The 21,364-nt window shown below is 47.3% G+C and overlaps 1 protein-coding gene across 1 annotated transcript in view; it reads right to left on the minus strand.

Moving 5' to 3' along the window:
• Window positions 1-21,364, minus strand: part of LOC134932158 (long-chain fatty acid transport protein 2-like) — a 226,555-nt gene that overhangs the window by 54,480 nt on the left and 150,711 nt on the right. Inside the window, exons 7-8 of the mRNA XM_063926305.1 lie at window positions 14,193-14,283; window positions 10,638-10,836 (exon numbers count right to left, since the gene is read on the minus strand). Of these exons, the coding sequence (XP_063782375.1) occupies window positions 10,638-10,836; window positions 14,193-14,283 (290 nt within the window). The remainder of the gene's footprint in view (window positions 1-10,637; window positions 10,837-14,192; window positions 14,284-21,364) is intronic.

Consider the following 21,364-nt stretch of genomic DNA (forward strand, 5'->3'; position numbering starts at 1 on the left):
CTGTCACACACCAGAGGCGGCGTTCGCCGCGCTTACCCCTACGTGTCTGCTGGTCGGTGTTGCGGCCTCTGCCTTCGGAGGGTCACGGGCTCCGGCATCTGGTTGGCACGGCTACCGGCGGTTCTCCGGGGCATGGGCGCCGCCATGACACCTGGCATCACGTGGACGGGGGGCAGGTGACGTCATCAGACTGCTCCGCCAATCCAGCGCTAGCGAGAGATTCAAAGTCAGACGCCGGACAGAGCTTCAGTGCCTGAGTATCGTCTTTCCCTGACGTAGATGCCAGTGCTCTCGTTCCCGGCAAGGATCCCTGCAGTCGTACTCCAGTGTCCCCGGCATTTTCAGCTGCCAGTTCACTGCTCCAGCTTCCGTGTATTCAGCGGCTGGTAATCTCTCTACGTTCCAGTCATCCATGCTCCTAGTAATCAGCGTCTCAAGTCTCCTTTCTCAAGTTCTACAATCCAACAGCGTCTAAAACCCCTGCACTTCAATTCCACACATCATCAGCGTCTCAAGTCTCCGTTCTCAAGTTCTACAATCCAACAGCGTCTAAAACCCCTGCACTTCAATTCCTCACATCATCAGCGTCTCAGTCTCCGTTCACAAGTTCTACAAATCCACAGCGTCAGAAACCCCTGCACTTCAAATCCTCACATCATCAGCGTCTCAGTCTCCGTTCACAAGGTCTACAGATCCACAGCGTCTAAAACCCCTGCACTTCAATTCTTCACATCATCAGCGTCTCAGTCTCCGTTCACAAGTTCTACAAATCCACAGCGTCTTAAACCCCTGCACTTCAGTTTCTCACATCATTAGCGTCTCTGTCACCATTCACAAGTTCTTCAACCATCCTGTGCTAATTATCATCATTCATAAGTTCCACAAGTTATCAGTGACTTTTAAACATCATCCACAGTTTCTTCAATTACCAGCATTCCCCATACTGCTCACTTAACCCTTCATTTATTCCTTTTGCATTTGACTTTAAGTTGTTTTCCTTTGCAATAAAGCTCTTTCATATTTCAACAAACTCCACTGTCAGCATCCTGTATGAGGAGATCCTATATCAAGCCCTCCCTTTTCCAGCTCAGTTGTGGTTCCTCTTCCCAACCATCGGAAGAATCCCCGAGTTCACAACACCCTCAGTCTAGGCCAGTGACAACCACTTCAGATGCCTGGCTACGGGAAGTCGTCACTCGAGGTTACGCCATAGCCTTCAAAAACCGACCCCCTCATCGATTTTGCCAGACAGATGTCCCGTTGGACAAGACAAAGGCAAACACTCTACATTCGGTGGTACAGACCCTCCTGGATACAGGAGTCGTAGTACAGGTGCCTCTTGCGCAGAGGGGCCGGGGGTACTATTCTCCGCTGTCTCTAGTTCCGAAACCGAATGGGTCCTCCCGGCCCATTGTCAACCTCAAGGCATTGAACAGGTTTGTGAAGGTTTCCAAGTTCCGGATGGAAACCCTTCGCTCTATAGTTCTAGCCTTGGAACCTGGGGACTTCATGGTCTCCCTGGATATACAGGATGCTTACCTGCATATTCCTATAGCAGTGTCTCATCAGCAATACCTGAGATTTGCGATTGGCAACTGCCGTTACCAATTTCTGGCGTTACCTTTTGGTTTAACAACGGCTCCGCGAGTCTTTACAAAAGTCATGGCGGTGATGACGGTGGTACTCCGCCGTCAAGGGGTCAGGATACTGCCGTATCTGGACAACTTGTTAATCCTGGCAAATTCCCCAGAACTTCTCCTGCATCATCTAGATGTGACGGTCTGGTTTCTGCAAGCCCACGGGTGGCTCATCAACTGGAAGAAGTCATCCCTGATCCCTGCTCAGAGCATGGTGCATCTGGGAGCACTATTGGACACTCACAACCAGCGGTTGTTCCTGTCTCAGGAGAAAGTCCTGAAACTTCAGGACCGGATTCGTTGCTTCCTATCTCGGCCGCAAGTGTCGATACATTCGGCGATGTAGGTGCTGGGCCTCATGGTGTCAGCATTCGACATGGTGGAGTATGCTCAATTTCACTCTCGCCCTTTCCAGAGGCTGATTCTAGCCAAATGGGACGGCCTGTCTCACCGGATCAGGTCTCAAATGATCTCATTGACTCCGGAGGTCCATCTGTCGCTGCTCTGGTGGCTCCGGGACCAACAACTGTGCAGGGGCCGTCCGTTCTGGATATCCGACTGGGCCTTGTTGACGACAGATGCCAGTCTAAGAGGTTGGGGCGCAGTGCTGGAGCAACACTCCCTTCAGGGGCGGTGGACCAAGGAGGAGTCCCTCCTCTCCATCAATATTCTGGAGTTGCGGGTGGTCTTCAATGCCTTGAACCTAGCCCAGCATTTAATTCAGAACCGTCCTGTTCAAGTACAGTTGGACAACGCCACCACAGTGGCTTACATAAATCCTCAAGGTGGCACTCGAAGCCGCCTAGCAATGAAGGAAGTCTCACGGATTCTACAGTGGGCAGAACGCCATCTACCAGCCATATCGGCAATATTAATTCCGGGTGTCCTGAATTGGGAAGCGGACTTTCTCAGTCGTCAGGATGTGCATGCTGGCGAGTGGGGCCTCCATCCAGAAGTGTTTCAACTCCTAGTGGAAAGGTGGGGCCTTCCAGACGTAGATCTGATGGCGTCTCGACACAATCACAAGGTTCCGGTCTTTGGAGCAAGGACAAGGGATCCTCAAGCAGCATTCGTGGATGCGCTGGCGGTGCCGTGGAGGTTTCGGCTGCCGTACGTGTTCCCTCCGGTGTCACTCCTGCCCAGGGTAATTCAGAAGTTCAAGAAAAAAAATGGAATTCTGCTTCTCGTAGCGCCAGTGTTGCCCAGACGGCACTGGTTCTTAGACCTGCAAGGCCTATCGTCGGAGCGTCCAATTCTACTTCCACAACGCCCAGACCTCCTCGTTCAGGGCCCCTGTGTCTACCAGGACCTAGCCCGGCTGTCTTTGACGGCGTGGCTCTTGAAGCTTCCGTCTTAAGGTCTAAAGGGTTTTCTGAGGCGGTCATTCAAACTATGTTGCGGGCCCGGAAACCGGCTTCGGCTCGGATTTACTATAGGGTCCGGCATTCTTACTTTGTTTGGTGCGCATCTAACGATTATGACGCTTCCAAGTTTAGTATAGCCAAGTTGTTGGCGTTTCTTCAGCAGGGCCTGGACTTAGGCCTGCGTCTGGCCTCCCTCAAGGTTCAAATATCTGCCTTGTCGGTGTGGTTTCAGAGAAAAATTGCGACCTTACCTGATGTGCATACCTTTACTCAGGGCGTGTTGCGTATCCAACCTCCCTATGTCCCGCCTGTGGCTCCTTGGGACTTGTCGGTGGTTTTGGAGGCATTACAAGAGTCTCCGTTTGAACCTCTTGGTTCAGCTGACCTTAAGTGGCTTTCCCTTAAGGTGGTGTTTCTGCTGGCTATTGCTTCAGCTAGAAGAGTGTCGGATTTGGGTGCCTTGTCCTGTAGTTCCCCATATCTGATATTTCACCGTGACTGGGCGGTTCTTAGGACTCGTCCCGGCTATCTACCTAAGGTGGTTTATTCGTTCCACCTTAATCAGGAGATTGTAGTTCCGGCACTTGTTTCTCCTGATCTGTCTCCCAAAGAGCGGTCTTTGGATGTGGTACGGGCTCTCCGTATCTATGTGAAGAGAACTGCTCCTATTAGGAAATCTGATTCTCTTTTTGTTGTGTTTGGGTTTCACAAACGGGGCTGGCCTGCTCATAAGCAAACTCTGGCCAGATGGATTAGAATGGTGGTTGCACATGCTTATGTGAAGGCTGGTCTCTCTGCTCCTGATCACATTATGGCCCATTCTACTCGGTCTGTTGGACCTTCTTGGGCGGCCCAACGTGGTGCGACCCTTGAACAATTGTGCAAGGTGGCTACGTGGTCCTCTGTGAACATGTTCATAAGGTTTTATGCCTTCGATACTGCCGCTTCCCAGGATGCTTCCTTTGGACGCCGGGTTCTTGTGCCCGCTACAGTGCGTCCCCTCCCATAAGGAACTGCTTTAGGACATCCCCATTGTCCATTCCTTGTGGAGCCCAGTGTACCCTGCAGCAGAAAATGAGTTTTATGGTAAGAACTTACCTTTGTTAAAACTCTTTCTGCGAGGTACACTGGGCTCCACAAGGCGCCCATCCTGACGCACTTAGCTTCTTTGGGTTGGTATGTCATTAGCCACTGACACGTCTCCTGTTGTGAGAATGCGGTGTTGTTGCTACTATCCGTTGTCGTCTCTTTTCCTGCTACTGCATTGGACTGGTTAACTAATAACTGAGGTCCTGTGCAGGGAGGCGAGGTGATATAGGAGGCGGCGCTATGCATTCTGGGAACAGTCAAAGCTTTGAGCCTGTTGGTGCATCGGATCAAGATCCTACTCTACACCCCATTGTCCATTCCTTGTGGAGCCCAGTGTACCTCGCAGAAAGAGTTTTAACAAAGGTAAGTTCTTACCCTAAAACTCGTTTTTCCTGCTACTGCATTGGACTGGTTAACTAAAAACTGAGATCCTGTGCAGGGAGGTGGGGTGATATAGGAGGCGGCGCTATGCACTCTGGGAGCAGTCAAAGCTTTGAGCCTGTTGGTGCCTCGGATCAAGATCCTACTCTACACCCCATTGTCCATTCCTTGTGGAGCCCAGTGTACCTCGCAGAAAGAGTTTTAACAAAGGTAAGTTCTTACCATAAAACTCGTTTTAGTATACAACAAAGTCTTTAGGCTTGGTTTTCCAGCTGGAAGCAGGTAGCGGTGACTGGATGACGGAAAAAGTTGGGACACTGGAACTGAATTAGAGTGGAGTAGATAGTTGGAATGGCTCAGGAATGAAGACTGGATTAGAGAACCGACTGGAATCAGATTGGTAGCTGAAATGGACCCAGGATAGTTACTGGAATCGAACTGGTAACTGGACTTGAACCAGGATAGAGACCGGACGGGAACCAGATAGATGACTGGACTTGAACCAGGATAGTGACCGGACTGGAACTGGATTGGTAACTGGAACCCAATAGACGTTTGAGTTGAAAGTCTCTGGATATTACCAGACAGGAACTAGAGAAACGGTGATAGGAGATAAACAGATTGGAACGGAGTTAACGGACTGGAACTGTACTGACACCTTGGTATCAGAGAGTTTAGCACAGAGCTGCATCTACTGAAGAAGCAACATTGTACTGGTGATTTGGGAGTGGCCAAGCCGCTCCCTTTATAGGTATCAGTGTCTTGCGATTGGCTGCTGTGACCAGCTGACTGAGAACAGCAACTGGAATGGCTGAGAGAATGATCAGGAGACTACTTCCAACATCATGCGCCCATGTGTACGTTTTGGAAGGAACTCTGATTTGAAGGAAGTTGGTCTAAACCCCGCAGGGATGGAGAGAGAGTGGAGAGTGATGCCGGGAGACAGCATCATATTGAAGGAAGGAAGTGCAGTGGCAGTATGGACAGTCCTCAGCGCCCGCTGGGAACAAAGCCCACATACAGATCCCAGCGCTATCCATGAGCAGCGTGAGGGCACACTAAGAGCTGACCATAGAGAGGCATCTCAAAGGTAACTAAGATGTGACACTAGAGAATTTACAATAAGTCATGAAATCATGTATTGCATTCAGGGCCGGGCAAGATTGCTCGACACCCTAGCTAAAACTTCAGCCTTCTGCCTCCATCCACCACCAATACCAACTTCCCAGCCCTTCAGATGAAAGTGTGACTTATAAGTTCCACAGCCACCGCTTGCGTTAAGTACAACAAGGATGTTTCTTTTATAGACATCCTTCATTTTGTGATAAGCAAACTCCGTGTCGTCCCACCCCCCAGATCCCGGCGCCCTAGGTAGCAGCCTAATGGTGGAGCCGGCCCTGATTGCATTATATATTCCCCAGTAAATAACCAATTACTTCTTAGCAGGAGTGACTCCACATTTTTTGGAGGAATTAAATTACTCATCTCCTAATATTTTAAAGACTAACTCTGTTCAAAGAAGAATATGACAAAATAATATATTATACTTCCACAGTACCGCCTTCACCCATGTCTACAATGCAACTAGACCCCCATACCTTCTAGGAGAGTAGAAAAGTATGAGGTTATCCCAGTGCCATAACTAGACATTTTAGCGCTGTGTGCAAGAAACCGCATCGGCGCCCCATCTCCCATATGCCAAAGAGAGAGAGTGCACTCCTTATGCGCATGCCAAAAATATACAGGGCGTGGCTTCATGGGGAAGGGGCATGGCCACAAAATAATACCAATTCATATTACGCTGCACAGTAGTCTCCATTATGCAAACTACACTGCACAGTAGTGCCACTTACACACATTATGCCAGGTAAAGCCCCTGTCACACATTACAGCAGGCAGAGCTCCCTTTTACACATTACGGCAGGCTCTGGCAGCAGTAACTCTGACTCTGAGATGGGGGAGAGGGAGGCAGCGGTGTGTTCACAGGAGGATGCCAGGGAGAGGATGCCAGCACCCAGCCGCAGCGCCGTAGACCATGTACAAGAGCAGCTACAGTATTGAATTGTGAGGAAGTACAGATACAGTATATGGATGTATGTGGTGCTGCTTAGGGACTTTAACATTCCCTTCCACATTATGCCACACACAGTAATGCCCCTTACACATTACGCCACACACAGTAATGCCCCTTACACATTGCGCCACACAGCAATACCTGTTATACATTACTCAACACACAGTAATGCTCCTTTCACATTATGTCTCACACCGTAATGCTCTTTACACATTATGAAACACATGGATTAATGCCTATTATACATTATGCAACACATTGTAATGCACCTTACACCTTATGACACATACTGTAATGCCTCTTAAGGTGGGTACACACTAATAGATATATCTGAAGATCAGTTGATCTGCAGATATATCTATGGACGGATCGGGCGGTGTGTTGAGCATACACACTGCCCGATCCTTCGGGGACTGACGTCATGAACTGGGCGGTCGTGTACACACGCCCGCCCAGTTTAGCTTTCAATCACCGCCGGCCAAGCCGCTCCCTTTATAGGTATCAGTGTCTTGCGATTGGCGATGGAGAAACGGTGATAGGAGATAAACAGATTGGAACGGAGTTAACGGACTGGAACTGTACTGACACCTTGGTATCAGAGAGTTTAGCACAGAGCTGCATCTACTGAAGAAGCAACATTGTACTGGTGATTTGGGAGTGGCCAAGCCGCTCCCTTTATAGGTATCAGTGTCTTGCGATTGGCTGCTGTGACCAGCTGACTGAGAACAGCAACTGGAATGGCTGAGAGAATGATCAGGAGACTACTTCCAACATCATGCGCCCATGTGTACGTTTTGGAAGGAACTCTGATTTGAAGGAAGTTGGTCTAAACCCCGCAGGGATGGAGAGAGAGTGGAGAGTGATGCCGGGAGACAGCATCATATTGAAGGAAGGAAGTGCAGTGGCAGTATGGACAGTCCTCAGCGCCCGCTGGGAACAAAGCCCACATACAGATCCCAGCGCTATCCATGAGCAGCGTGAGGGCACACTAAGAGCTGACCATAGAGAGGCATCTCAAAGGTAACTAAGATGTGACACTAGAGAATTTACAATAAGTCATGAAATCATGTATTGCATTCAGGGCCGGGCAAGATTGCTCGACACCCTAGCTAAAACTTCAGCCTTCTGCCTCCATCCACCACCAATACCAACTTCCCAGCCCTTCAGATGAAAGTGTGACTTATAAGTTCCACAGCCACCGCTTGCGTTAAGTACAACAAGGATGTTTCTTTTATAGACATCCTTCATTTTGTGATAAGCAAACTCCGTGTCGTCCCACCCCCCAGATCCCGGCGCCCTAGGTAGCAGCCTAATGGTGGAGCCGGCCCTGATTGCATTATATATTCCCCAGTAAATAACCAATTACTTCTTAGCAGGAGTGACTCCACATTTTTTGGAGGAATTAAATTACTCATCTCCTAATATTTTAAAGACTAACTCTGTTCAAAGAAGAATATGACAAAATAATATATTATACTTCCACAGTACCGCCTTCACCCATGTCTACAATGCAACTAGACCCCCATACCTTCTAGGAGAGTAGAAAAGTATGAGGTTATCCCAGTGCCATAACTAGACATTTTAGCGCTGTGTGCAAGAAACCGCATCGGCGCCCCATCTCCCATATGCCAAAGAGAGAGAGTGCACTCCTTATGCGCATGCCAAAAATATACAGGGCGTGGCTTCATGGGGAAGGGGCATGGCCACAAAATAATACCAATTCATATTACGCTGCACAGTAGTCTCCATTATGCAAACTACACTGCACAGTAGTGCCACTTACACACATTATGCCAGGTAAAGCCCCTGTCACACATTACAGCAGGCAGAGCTCCCTTTTACACATTACGGCAGGCTCTGGCAGCAGTAACTCTGACTCTGAGATGGGGGAGAGGGAGGCAGCGGTGTGTTCACAGGAGGATGCCAGGGAGAGGATGCCAGCACCCAGCCGCAGCGCCGTAGACCATGTACAAGAGCAGCTACAGTATTGAATTGTGAGGAAGTACAGATACAGTATATGGATGTATGTGGTGCTGCTTAGGGACTTTAACATTCCCTTCCACATTATGCCACACACAGTAATGCCCCTTACACATTACGCCACACACAGTAATGCCCCTTACACATTGCGCCACACAGCAATACCTGTTATACATTACTCAACACACAGTAATGCTCCTTTCACATTATGTCTCACACCGTAATGCTCTTTACACATTATGAAACACATGGATTAATGCCTATTATACATTATGCAACACATTGTAATGCACCTTACACCTTATGACACATACTGTAATGCCTCTTAAGGTGGGTACACACTAATAGATATATCTGAAGATCAGTTGATCTGCAGATATATCTATGGACGGATCGGGCGGTGTGTTGAGCATACACACTGCCCGATCCTTCGGGGACTGACGTCATGAACTGGGCGGTCGTGTACACACGCCCGCCCAGTTCAGCTTTCAATCACCGCCGGCCGCCGCAGCATGTGTAAGGGCGGTCGGCCGACCGCCCCGTACACACGTAGCGACGCGCCAATATATCGGTAGATATATTGGCCTTCGGCTGTGCTGCGGGGCCGACGCGATACGTCTGTGAACGACGAAGTTCACAGACGTATCGGCCGTATACACTGGCCAACGGTCCCGCGATACATCAGCCGTTCAGGAGAACGGCGGATATATCGGCCAGTGTGTACGGGCCTTTACACATTATGCCACACATTGTAATACCCATTACACCACACACTGTACTGCCCATTACACATTGTGCACTACACCGTAATTCCTATTACACATTTCATCTCACACCGTCATGCCCCTTACACATGGCAGCCTCATACTTACTAGGAGGCAAGTTGAGAGAGAGGCATGTTGAGAGAGAGAGAGAGGAGAGGCATGGTAAGAGAAAGAGTGGAATGGGGAGGGAGAGAGGCATAGGGAGAGGGAGGGAGGGGGGAGAAGAGAGGCATGGGGAGGGAGAGAGAAAGAGGAGAGGCATGTGGGGGAGAGGCATGAGGAGGGAGAGAGATAGAGAGGCAAGGCATAGGGGAGAGAGGGGAGGGAGGAATGTTGAGAGAGACATGGCAGCCTCATACTTACCAAGCTGGGTGCTCTTTGTTGCAGCTACCCCTACTTCCTGCGCTGACCAGATTGTGGCCTGGCTGGCCGCAGCACTTACTTGGCTCCATCTTCCAATCCCTGGCCACTGCTGACTGATTGTGGGGGTTTTAGCACTCCCCGCTTCCACCCCCATGTACAGTACTCTGCAGTGCTGTAGTGTATCTTACTGTGGCTGGGAGTTCCCGTTTCACACTTCTGGCCCAGGGCAGAAAGGAAACACAGCTGAGAGTTCCGGTGGTCCACAGTTCACTTCACCCAAGCTAAGCGATCCCCTGCAGACTTCTCCCCCGCCTTGGCTGACCATCATGTTCCTGTCAGTGCAGAAGCCCGTGACCACACGGCTCTCCTCTTCAGCTAGCAGTCCGGAGATCCCCCGATCCTCTCCTCCTGCTAGCAGCCCAGTGTCCGCCTGAGCTGGGCCAGCTGAGCGGTAAATCCGCCCCTAGCTGTAAGATAGTGCTGAGCTGCAGGGGGTATAGTGCGTCCATATGGTTAGTTGGGTCTCCACATGGTGAGCGGCAGTCCATACAGGTGTCGGGCCAGGTGTCTGACTCCTGAGACTGGGGAGGGGAGAGGGATGCAGGGGCGATGATGCCAGCACTTAGCCGCAGGTAGTAACAAACAGCCCTGTCAGCGGGCAGTGCCTGCTTAAATTGCTTTGTTGTAAATCCGCTATTGTTTGTGCCAACGGATGCGCCCTCAGTACAGATGTGCTGTATGCAACACACCACTGGCACACACCTAATTACGGCCCTGGGTTATCCCAATCAAATAGCAGCATTTTTGTAATGATTGCATTACAGCTTATATTTGCCCTATTACACAAATATCAAAATGAAGAAACAATGTAATCAAGACATACTGTAGTATCGCAGAACTGTACCATTGCAAATGCTAAGTGAAATAAGTTTTATAAGACTGAAGTAAAACTTTCAATGCTATAAGCATACAGTAGATATCTTACCGAAACGTGTCTCCTATACGATCCTGGAAATGCACAAACCCTTCTTTGTCTATCATCAGCAAGTCTCCACTGTTAAAATACAAATCTCCCTTTTTAAATACATTTTGAAGTCTCTTCTTCTCAGTATGAGACTTATCTCCTGCGTATCCAATAAAAGGAGATCTAACAGTAATTTTTGAAATTAGCAGCCCAGTCTCACCTGTGATGAAATAATATTCCAAATTACTCATTGTAAACTTGAAAGGAAAGTTGGATCCATACTAAATATACATATTGTAAAAGGCTGGATAATATGCACATAAGCCAGATCCGCATGAAATATGCAGTAACAGCCGATTCTACACTAAATCCAAACAACGATCTGGCTGGTTTCACACTAAATTTACACAAACACTCCTGGATCTTGCTGGATCCACACTAAAAGGGTAAGTCAGATCTGATCACTAGGCAGCGATTTTTGCTGTCCTGCGTTCAGATAGTCGCCGCCTACAGGGGGATTGTATTTTAGCTGTGCAAGTGTGCAAACGCATGTGTAGCAGAGCTGCACAAACTGATTTTGTGCAGTCTCTGCGCAGCCCAGGACTTACTCAGCCGCTGCGATCACATCAGCCTGTCCGGGACCGGATTTGACGTCAGACACCCTCCCTTCAAACGCTTGGTCCCGCTTGCATTTTTCCAGACACTACCTGAAAACGGTCAGTTGCCACCCGCAAACGCCCTCTTCATGTCAATCTCCTTGCGAACGCCCGTGCGAATGGATCATTTGCACAAACCAGTCGCTGACTGGCGATCCCCTTTGCAGCCACCCGTCGCGGCTGCACATTGCGGTGCGTATGCATGTGCAGTTCGGATCTGATCGCCCGCTGTGCCAAAATACAATCAGATCTGAATTACGCCCTAAATTTACACAAACACACCTAGATCTTTCTGGATCCACACTAAATTCACACAAATATACCTGCTTTCTGTGTTGATGCATGAGTATTTGTGTGCATTTAGGGGTTTATAGTTGGACTGATCTCCGTGGACAGCCGCAAGTGATACGTTTCTGCATACAGTACATGCGTAGATGTGAATTTACACAGTTTTGCATATCTCTGTCCTATTCTGAGTAATATGGAGCTCAGATGGATATTCTATGACACTAGGTGTTTCACAGAGGCAACAGTGCAAGCACTCAGAACTGCCATAACATGTGGCTGGTCCTTGGGAGTATAGTGGGTGTGTACCAAAAGCTCTGTACTATTCTCAGTCGTGCATACAGGGAAGGGAAGATTGCCAGATCTCTTGCACTTAGCATGGGGCTGGTGCAAATGTCGAAACTAACAATCAATGATAGGTTTCCACTTGCCGACGCACAGACCCCACATTAACCCTATAGATTCTCACATTGGTATAGGGTAGTAAATCAGGCTTTCACGGCTGTCTGTAAATACAGTCACTTTGTGTGCAACTCAGAATCAGCCCCTTGGTGTGGATGCTACACTGTACTTATTTTGTGTATCTGGGTGTGTTTGTGTGACTTTAGTATTGATCCGTCTGTTTGTGTGAAGTTTGCATGTATTACCGAAGATCCTTTACATTGTTGCTCACTGTAACATGAGGCTTCAGTTCTCAATCATGGTATCAGGGAAAAATAGTCTTCTAAAATGAACATTAACATAAAAAACAAACAAAATTATAAAAGTACTTTATTAGTCGTATGTTTTATTATGTAATATATTTTGGCTGGCGAATAACTCATGGATATTCGGCCAGGAAGAATTTACTTCTTTTAGCTCATGCCATATAGACTGAGGAACAATCAAAAACAAATTAGCTTTCCATAGAGCACAGGTTCTCAAACTTGGTCCTCAGGACCCAACACAGCGCATGTTTTGCAGGTCTCCTCACAGAATCGCTAGTGAAATAATTAGCTTCACCTGTGGACCTTTTAAAATTTGTCAGTGAGTAATTAATACACCTGTGCACCTACTAAGTTATCTGCAAAACATGCACTGTGTGGGGTCCTGAGGACTGAGTTTGAGAACCTGTGCCATAGAGCATAGGTTCTCAAACTCGGTCCTCAAGACCACAAACAGTTCATGTTTTCCAGGTCTCCTCACAGAATCACAAGTGAAATAATTAGCTCCCCCTGAGGGTCTTTTGAAATGTGGAAGTAAGTAAGTAGTACACTTGTGCACCTGCTAGGTGACCTGGAAAGTGTTAACTATATGGGGTCCAGAGGACCGAGTTTGAGAACCACTGCCATAGCGTAATGAGAAAAAGTATCCATATCGGTATGAATGAGAGATCTATTTGATTCCTACTGTTTTATTTATAGGGTTTAACATCCAGATAAGGAAATCTTATGCTTTGTAACCTGTCTATGGGGGTAATTCCAAGTTGATCGCAGCAGGAAATATTTTAGCAGTTGGTCAAAACCATGTGCACTGCAGGGGGCAGATATAACATGTGCAGAGAGAGATAGATTTGGGTGTGGTGAGTTCAATCTGCAATCTAAATTGCAGTGTAAAAATAAAGCAGCCAGTATTTACCCTGCACAGAAACAAAATAACCCACCCAAATCTAACTCTCTCTGCAAATGTTATATCTGCCCCCCCTGCAGTGCACATGGTTTTGCTTAACTGCTAAAAAATGTCCTTCTGCGATCAACTTGGAATTACCCCCTATAAGCATACATCTTAACACTAACTAATTTATAAAATGGCCATGGCCATGCCTCCTCTGCTAGGGATTGTGTTTATGGTGCTTTAGGGACAAATCCTCATTTATACAGTAATTTTTTTATTTATTTTTTATCCAGAGCAAATAATTTTATCACTGTACCAGTGCTGATTATTAAAGAAATCAGACCTCTACAAAATGGAAGGTTGTCGTGGCAGTGCCCACTCCTGGGAAGTGTTGGTATGCTCACGACCTCGGTAGGCATTTTTATGTGCAAATGACCTTTTTTTTTTTATGCTGCACGCAGTGAAACAATGCAACACCTAACAAGCCCTCTGATTGCGGGACAGTGAGACAGGCTCCAAATGCTATCTGATATCTGTAAAGCATTTCTGCTCACTAGGTTTTTTTTTTTTTTTTTTTATAGTGCCTTAGATAGTATGTACTTTTTCTCCTGCCCTACGTGATAGTTGTGGGGTATTGGGGAGAGTGTAAGCTGTAAAGATGGAGGTGGCTTTTAACCTAGTAATTAGAAGAATTCTTATAGGCAGTGTGCATGCTGTTATCTTTAGAGTTTGCTCTTATTTCCAATTTGTGCAATGGGGTTTTCAATGTATGTATCAGCAGGGCAGTGTGGCAGGTTGTTAGCAATTGTCACAAACATTTTGGAAAATAAATGCTTTTTTAGATCAGTTAAAAAAATAAAAATAAACAAGTGATAATGTGTCAGTGATTTGGATCTATGTAGTGTTGTCTGTACAGTACTCATTATTTTTGGACCCATGACCTCAAAAGTTCTTCTACTTTAATTTTTTTTAATGCATTCAATATGAGATCTTTCAAAGCCTTTACATAAGCACAATAACTCCATTATTACACACACTTTACCTCTTGGTACTCGGATGCAGTGCCCCGATGCATCTCGAACTGGTTCATTATCTTCCACATTGTATTTGATCAGTTCAAAGGGAAGAATAAACTGAAAGACAACACATTACAAAAATAATTCAATATCATTCTATTCATACTCAGCCTCTGTTTCTTTCTTTCTCTCTCTCTCTCTCCATGAATTCTGAGCAGTTGTGACAATGCAATAAGGATCCATGTTTTCATGCTGTTGTCTTTCTATCCTCACCTTACCATCTGCATGCAGGACTGTTTCCAGGCAGAGCCATGCAATTGCACATCCTGCGGCCATAGCCAGTGTCTGCAGGCAGTATTCTCTGTAGTCTGGCCGTCCGCCGCATGGAATACTATTGAAAATGTCCCTCTCAAAATGGCCCCTGTCTCAGAGGATACAGTTGTGAAGGATATAGGAGAAGGCAGCAGGCATTTACTAGCGTGCAGGGCATGCAAAAGAGGTGCATCCCCAACAAGCACTATGTAAGTGTTCTGTGTGCAAGTAGTAGTGATGCTGGGTGAGTGGCCTCATCCCACTCCCTGCAGTGCTCACTAGAGGTCTGGATAGGGATTAGTCTAGAACAGGGGTTCTCAAACTCGGTCCTCAGGACCCCACACAGTGCATGTTTTGCAGGTAACCCAGTAGGTGCACAGGTGTATTAATTACTCACTGACACTTTTTAAAGGGTCCACAGGTGGAGCTAATTATTTAACTTGTGATTTTGTGAGGAGACCTGCAAAACATGCACTGTGTGGGGTCCTGAGGACCGAGTTTGAGAACCTGTGGTCTAGAAGTCAATGTCCACAGTCATTTCCTGGTAGGAAGATTTAATCACTGCTTATATGCCTCTCCACTACAGATGTGCTGGGTTTATGTATAATAGTTCTCTTGATAAGTTGATACCCTAACTTCAAGAGATATGTTATGTAGGACATATGCATTATGTTAGCATTCATGATTGCACTGCACTTCCATAGGCTGCTGCACATCGACATGGCACACACAGAGAGCAGGGGGCTGCATATCTTTTTACTTTGTACTGATGATTCCTGTGGTGGCCAATGTAAGGGGTGCAGGGTGAAAAGGTGAGTGTAACATAACCTTTCCCTGCAAGACCATACTCCTTGCAGAGAGTAGTGATGTGCACCGGAAATTTTTCAGGTTTTGTGTTTTGGTTTTGGGTTCGGTTCCGCGGCCGTGTTTTGGATTCGGACGCGTTTTGGCAAAACCTCACCGAAAATTTTTTGTCGGATTCGGGTGTGTTTTGGATTCGGGTGTTTTTTTCAAAAAACCCTAAAAAAACAGCTTAAATCATAGAATTTGGGGGTCATTTTGATCCCAAAGTATTATTAACCTCAATAACCATAATTTCCACTCATTTTCAGTCTATTCTGAACACCTCACACCTCACAATATTATTTTTAGTCCTAAAATTTGCACCGAGGTCGCTGGATGGCTAAGCTAAGCGACACAAGTGGCCGACACAAACACCTGGCCCATCTAGGAGTGGCACTGCAGTGTCAGGCAGGATGGCCCTTCAAAAAAATACTCCCCAAACAGCACATGATGCAAAGAAAAAAAGAGGCGCACCAAGGTCGCTGTGTGACTAAGCTAAGCGACCCAAGTGGCCGACACAAACACCTGGCCCATCTAGGAGTGGCACTGCAGTGTCAGGCAGGATGGCCATTCAAAAAAATACTCCCCAAACAGCACATGATGCAAAGAAAAAAAGAGGCGCACCAAGGTCGCTGTGTGACTAAGCTAAGCGACACAAGTGGCCAACACAAACACCTGGCCCATCTAGGAGTGGCACTGCAGTGTCAGGCAGGATGGCCCTTCAAAAAAATACTCCCCAAACAGCACATGATGCAAAGAAAAAAAGAGGCGCACCAAGGTCGCTGTGTGACTAAGCTAAGCGACACAAGTGGGGCGACACAAACACCTGGCCCATCTAGGAGTGGCACTGCAGTGTCAGGCAGGATGGCCCTTCAAAAAAATACTCCCCAAACAGCACATGATGCAAAGAAAAAAAGAGGCGCAATGAGGTAGCTGTGTGACTAAGCTAAGCGACCCAAGTGGCCGACACAAACACCTGGCCCATCTAGGAGTGGCAGTGCAGTGTCAGGCAGGATGGCCCTTCAAAAAAATAGTCCCCAAACAGCACATGATGCAAAGAAAAATTAAAGAAAAAAGAGGTGCAAGATGGAATTGTCCTTGGGCCCTCCCACCCACCCTTATGTTGTATAAACAGGACATGCACACTTTAACGAACACATCATTTCAGTGACAGGGTCTGCCACACGACTGTGACTGAAATGACTGGTTGGTTTGGGCCCCCACCAAAAAAGAAGCAATCAATCTCTCCTTGCACAAACTGGCTCTACAGAGGCAAGATGTCCACCTCCTCCTCATCATCCGATTCCTCACCCCTTTCACTGTGTACATCCCCCTCCTCACAGATTATTAATTCGTCCCCACTGGAATCCACCATCTCAGGTCCCCGTGTACTTTCTGGAGGCAATTGCTGCTGGTGAATGTCTCCACAGAGGAATTGATTATAATTCATTTTAATGAACATCATCTTCTCCACATTTTCTGGAAGTAACCTCGTACGCCGATTGCTGACAAGGTGAGCGGCTGCACTAAACACTCTTTCGGAGTACACACTGGAGGGAGGGCAACGTAGGTAGAATAAAGCCAGTTTCTGCAAGGGCCTCCAAATTGCCTCTTTTTCCTGCCAGTATACGTACGGACTGTCTGACGTGCCCACTTGGATGCGGTCACTCATATAATCCTCCACCATTCTTTCAATGGTGACAGAATCATATGCAGTGACAGTAGACGACATGTCAGTAATCGTTGGCAGGTCCTTCAGTCCGGACCAGATGTCAGCACTCGCTCCAGACTTCCCTGCATCACCGCCAGCGGGTGGGCTCGGAATTCTTAGCCTTTTCCTCGCACCCCCAGTTGCGGGAGAATGTGAAGGAGGAGCTGTTGACGGGTCACGTTCCGCTTGACTTGACAATTTTCTCACCAGCAGGTCTTTGAACCTCTGCAGACTTGTGTCTGCCGGAAAGAGAGATACAACGTAGGTTTTAAATCTAGGATCGAGCACGGTGGCCAAAATGTAGTGCTCTGATTTCAACAGATTGACCACCCGTGAATCCTGGTTAAGCGAATTAAGGGCTCCATCCACAAGTCCCACATGCCTAGCGGAATCGCTCTGTTTTAGCTCCTCCTTCAATGTCTCCAGCTTCTTCTGCAAAAGCCTGATGAGGGGAATGACCTGACTCAGGCTGGCAGTGTCTGAACTGACTTCACGTGTGGCAAGTTCAAAGGGTTGCAGAACCTTGCACAACGTTAAAATCATTCTCCACTGCGCTTGAGTCAGGTGCATTCCACCTCCTTTGCCTATTTCGTGGCCAGATGTATAGGCTTGAATGGCCTTTTGCTGCTCCTCCATCCTCTGAAGCATATAGAGGGTTGAATTCCACCTCGTTACCACCTCTTGCTTCAGATGATGGCAGGGCAGGTTCAGGTATGTTTGGTGGTGCTCCAGTCTTCTGTACGCGGTGCCTGAACGCCGAAAGTGGGCCGCAATTCTTCGGGCCACCGACAGCATCTCTTGCACGCCCCTGTCGTTTTTTAAATAATTCTGCACCACCAAATTCAAGGTATGTGCAAAACATGGGACGTGCTGGAATTTGCCCAGATGTAATGCACGCACAATATTGCTGGCATTGTCCGATGTCACAAATCCCCAGGAGAGTCCAATTGGGGTAAGCCATTCTGCGATGATCTTCCTCAGTTGCCGTAAGAGGTTTTCAGCTGTGTGCCTATTCTGGAAAGCGGTGATTCAAAGCGTAGCCTGCCTAGGAACGAGTTGGCGTTTGCGAGATGCTTCTACTGGTGCTGCCGCTGCTGTTCTTGCAGCGGGAGGCAATACATCTACCCAGTGGGCTGTCACAGTCATATAGTCCTGAGTCTGCCCTGCTCCACTTGTCCACATGTCCGTGGTTAAGTGGACATTGGGTACAACTGCATTTTTTAGGACACTGGTGAGTCTTTTTCGGAGGTCTGTGTACATTTTCGGTATCGCCTGCCTAGAGAAATGGAACCTAGATGGTATTTGGTACCGGGGACACAGTACCTCAATCAAGTCTATAGTTGGCTCTGAATTAACGATGGATACCGGAACCACGTTTCTCACCGCCCAGGCTGCCAAGGCCTCAGTTATCCGCTTTGCAGCAGGATGACTGCTGTGATATTTCATCTTCCTCGCAAAGGACTGTTGTACAGTCAATTGCTTACTGGAAGTAGTACAAGTGGTCTTCCGACTTCCCCTCTGGGATGCCGATCGACTCCCAGCAGCAACAACAGCAGCGCCAGCAGCAGTAGGCGTTACACTCAAGGATGCATCAGAGGAATCCCAGGCAGGAGAGGACTCGTCAGACTTGCCAGTGACATGGCCTGCAGGATTATTGGCTTTCCTGGGTAAGGAGGAAATTGACACTGAGGGAGTTGGTGGTGTGGTTTGCAGGAGCTTGGTTACAAGAGGAAGGGATTTAGTGGTCAGTGGACTGCTTCCGCTGTCACCCAAAGTTTTTGAACTTGTCACTGACTTATGATGAATGCGCTGCAGGTGACGTATAAGGGAGGATGTTCCGAGGTGGTTAACGTCCTTACCCCTACTTATTACAGCTTGACAAAGGCTTGACACCTGTTGTCCGCATTTGTGTTGAAATAATTCCACACCGAAGAGCTGATTTTTTTTGTATTTTGACCAGGCATGTCAATGGCCATATTCCTCCCACGGACAACAGGTGTCTCCCCGGGTGCCTGACTTAAACAAACCACCTCACCATCAGATTCCTCCTTGTCAATTTCCTCCCCAGCGCCAGCAACACCCATATCCTCATCCTGGTGTACTTCAACACTGACATCTTCAATTTGACTATCAGGAACTGGACTGCGGGTGCTCCTTCCAGCACTTGCAGGGGGCGTGCAAATGGTGGAAGGCGCAAGCTCTTCCCGTCCAGTGTTGAGAAGGTCAGGCATCGCAACCGACACAATTGGACTCTCCTTGGGGATTTGTGATTTCGAAGAACGCACAGTTCTTTGCTGTGCTTTTGCCAGCTTAAGTCTTTTCTTTTTTCTAGCGAGAGGATGAGTGCTTCCATCCTCATTTGAAGCTGAGCCACTAGCCATGAACATAGGCCAGGGCCTCAGCCGTTCCTTGCCACTCTGTGTCGTAAATGGCATATTGGCAAGTTTACACTTCTCCTCAGATGCTTTTAATTTTGATTTTTTTGGGTCATTTTACTGAACTTTTGTGTTTTCGATTTTACATGCTCTCTACTATGACATTGGGCATCGGCCTTGGCAGACGACGTTGATGGCATTTCATCGTCTCGGCCATGACTAGTGGCAGCAGCTTCAGCACGAGGTGGAAGTGGATCTTGATCTTTCCCTATTTTTTTAACCTCCACATTTTTGTTCTCCATATTTTAATGTGTGGAATTATATGCCAGTATCAATAGCAATGGCCTACTACTATATATACTGCGCACAACTAAAATGCACCACAGGTATACAATGTAGATGGATAGTATACTTAATGGATGACGAGTGACGACACAGAAGTAGGTACAGCAGTGGCCTACCGTACTGCTATATATAGTATACTGGTGGACACTGTCAGCAAACTGCTAAACTAGTCTAAAATGCACCACAGGTATACAATGTAGATGGATAGTATACTTAATGGATGACGAGTGACGACACAGAGGTAGGTACAGCAGTGCACTCTGCACTGTACTCCTCCTCCTATATAATATTAATTATACTGGTGGTCCCCAGTCCCCACAATAAAGCAGCACACTGTGAGCACAGATATGGAGTGTTTTTCAGGCAGACAACGTATACTGGTGGTCACTGTCAGCAAAACTCTGCACTGTACTCCTGCTATAGCTGCTCCCCAGTCCCCACAATTAAGCAGTGTGAGCACTCAGCACAGATATATCATGCAGCACACTGAGCACAGATATGGTATGGAGCGTTTTTTTCAGGCAGAGAACGGATAAACTGGTGGTCACTTATTATCAGCAAAACTCTGCACTGTACTCCTAACAGCTGCTCCCCAATCCTCCCCACAATTAGCAATAAACAACCAATCAAATCAACTGTCTTCTACTATATAAACGGAGAGGACGCCAGCCACGTCCTCTCCCTATCATCTCCAATGCGCGAGTGAAAATGGCGGCGACGCGCAGCTGCTTATATAGAATCCGAATCTCGCGAGAATCCGACAGCGGGATGATGACGTTCGGGCGCGCTCGGGTTAACCGAGCCATACGGGAGAATCCGAGTATGGCTCGGCCCCGTGTAAAAAGGGTAAAGTTCGGGGGGGGTCGGTTTCTCGGAAACCGAACCCGCTCATCACTAGCAGTGAGGCCACACCAGCTCGGTCTTGTCATGTGCAAATGTTTCATATTGAATATGGGGGGTAATTCTGAGTTGATCACAACAGCAAGTTTGTTAGCAATTGGGCAAAACCATGTGCACTGTAGGTGGGGCAGATATAACATTTGCAGAGAGAGTTAGATTTGGGTGGGTTATTTTGTTTCTGTGCAGGGTAAATACTGGCTGCTTTATTTTTACACTTATTTTTACAATTTAGATTTCAGTTTGAATACTCTCATTGATTGCCAACTCTCATTGATTGTCAGGGAGACTCCCTGAAATAGAAGCAAGCTCCCGACTCCCTGAAGTGTGTAGCAATCTCCCTGAATGCACATCAACCCAATTATGTAGCTGTTTGATTTTTGGTGGGGTCGGGAAATCAGAGATATATACATACAAATAGGTTCACCAGCGCCATTTCCCTGCATTTTCATTTAAGGTTTCTCGTGGCCACTTGTAAGCAGAACACAATACATGAACAAACCCTGAAAAAGTATCAGTGTATTTTTATCAACAAGTAAATCTTACTAACTGCTCTGGGGCTCATTTACATTTGGATATAAGTAAATTTTATGACACAGCTGTCAGGCGTAGCAGTACACGTCCACTTTAGCGCTGTGCTTATATGTGTTGCTTTCACACATTTCCATGAAATGCTTTTTCAAACGTAAGCAAGTATGCTGCATGGTGTATGGAA

The sequence above is a fragment of the Pseudophryne corroboree genome, chromosome 6 (genome assembly GCF_028390025.1).
Source record: "Pseudophryne corroboree isolate aPseCor3 chromosome 6, aPseCor3.hap2, whole genome shotgun sequence".
NCBI lineage: Eukaryota > Metazoa > Chordata > Amphibia > Anura > Myobatrachidae > Pseudophryne > Pseudophryne corroboree.